Below are 620 nucleotides of genomic sequence, written 5' to 3' on the forward strand. Positions count from 1 at the left end.
CAAGTTATATGTAAAGTGATATTTTGTAAATATCTAGTAAGTTGGTGTCATTTTTTGTATATCTTCAGTTGTCTGGAAAAGCTCCTCTAAACAAATTGGTGAAAACACTCCCGATTCCAAAAGATGAAATAAAGCTGAAAGAGGGGGAGATCTGCTCTGTAGCAGGATGGGGTAAAACTGAGAACAAGGATTTTACAGTGGATGACATGAGAGTGGTGAATGTTTCACTCTTAAATCCAAAACTCTGTCAAAGGATTTGGGGGCCTGGTCTTCCTCCCAAAGTGATCTGCGCTGGTGGATATAATACAAACAAAGGATTTTGTCAAGTAAGTTATATTTTTTTGTATATCATCATGTGATCATTGTAATCATAAAACTTAGTGAGATTTCTGTCTTTTAAAGGGTGATTCTGGTGGTCCTTTAGTATGCAATGGAATGGCTGTTGGTGTTGTGTCCTTCAACAGACTCCGTAACTGCAAATACCCTGATGTGCCTAATGTGTATACAGACATATCTAAATATCTTCAATGGATCAACAAGAATATGAAAACAAAGGAGTGTGTGAAGTAATCTTGTTTCAGAAGTTTTCGTAAATGAGGAACATACTCATCTATTTTTTT

General features: G+C 36.0%; 1 protein-coding gene across 1 annotated transcript in view; it reads left to right on the forward strand.

Annotated features, from left to right (window-relative positions):
• The window catches only part of LOC107100279 (glandular kallikrein-3, submandibular-like), a 7,241-nt gene extending 6,621 nt beyond the window's left edge, over positions 1-620 (forward strand). The window contains exons 3-4 of the mRNA XM_015398705.1: positions 69-326; positions 403-620. Coding sequence (XP_015254191.1) covers positions 69-326; positions 403-570 — 426 coding nt within the window. The 3' untranslated portion in view covers positions 571-620. The remainder of the gene's footprint in view (positions 1-68; positions 327-402) is intronic.

Source organism: Cyprinodon variegatus, unplaced genomic scaffold (genome assembly GCF_000732505.1).
Source record: "Cyprinodon variegatus isolate N-32 unplaced genomic scaffold, C_variegatus-1.0 Scaffold954, whole genome shotgun sequence".
In the NCBI taxonomy this organism is placed as follows: Eukaryota; Metazoa; Chordata; class Actinopteri; order Cyprinodontiformes; family Cyprinodontidae; genus Cyprinodon; species Cyprinodon variegatus.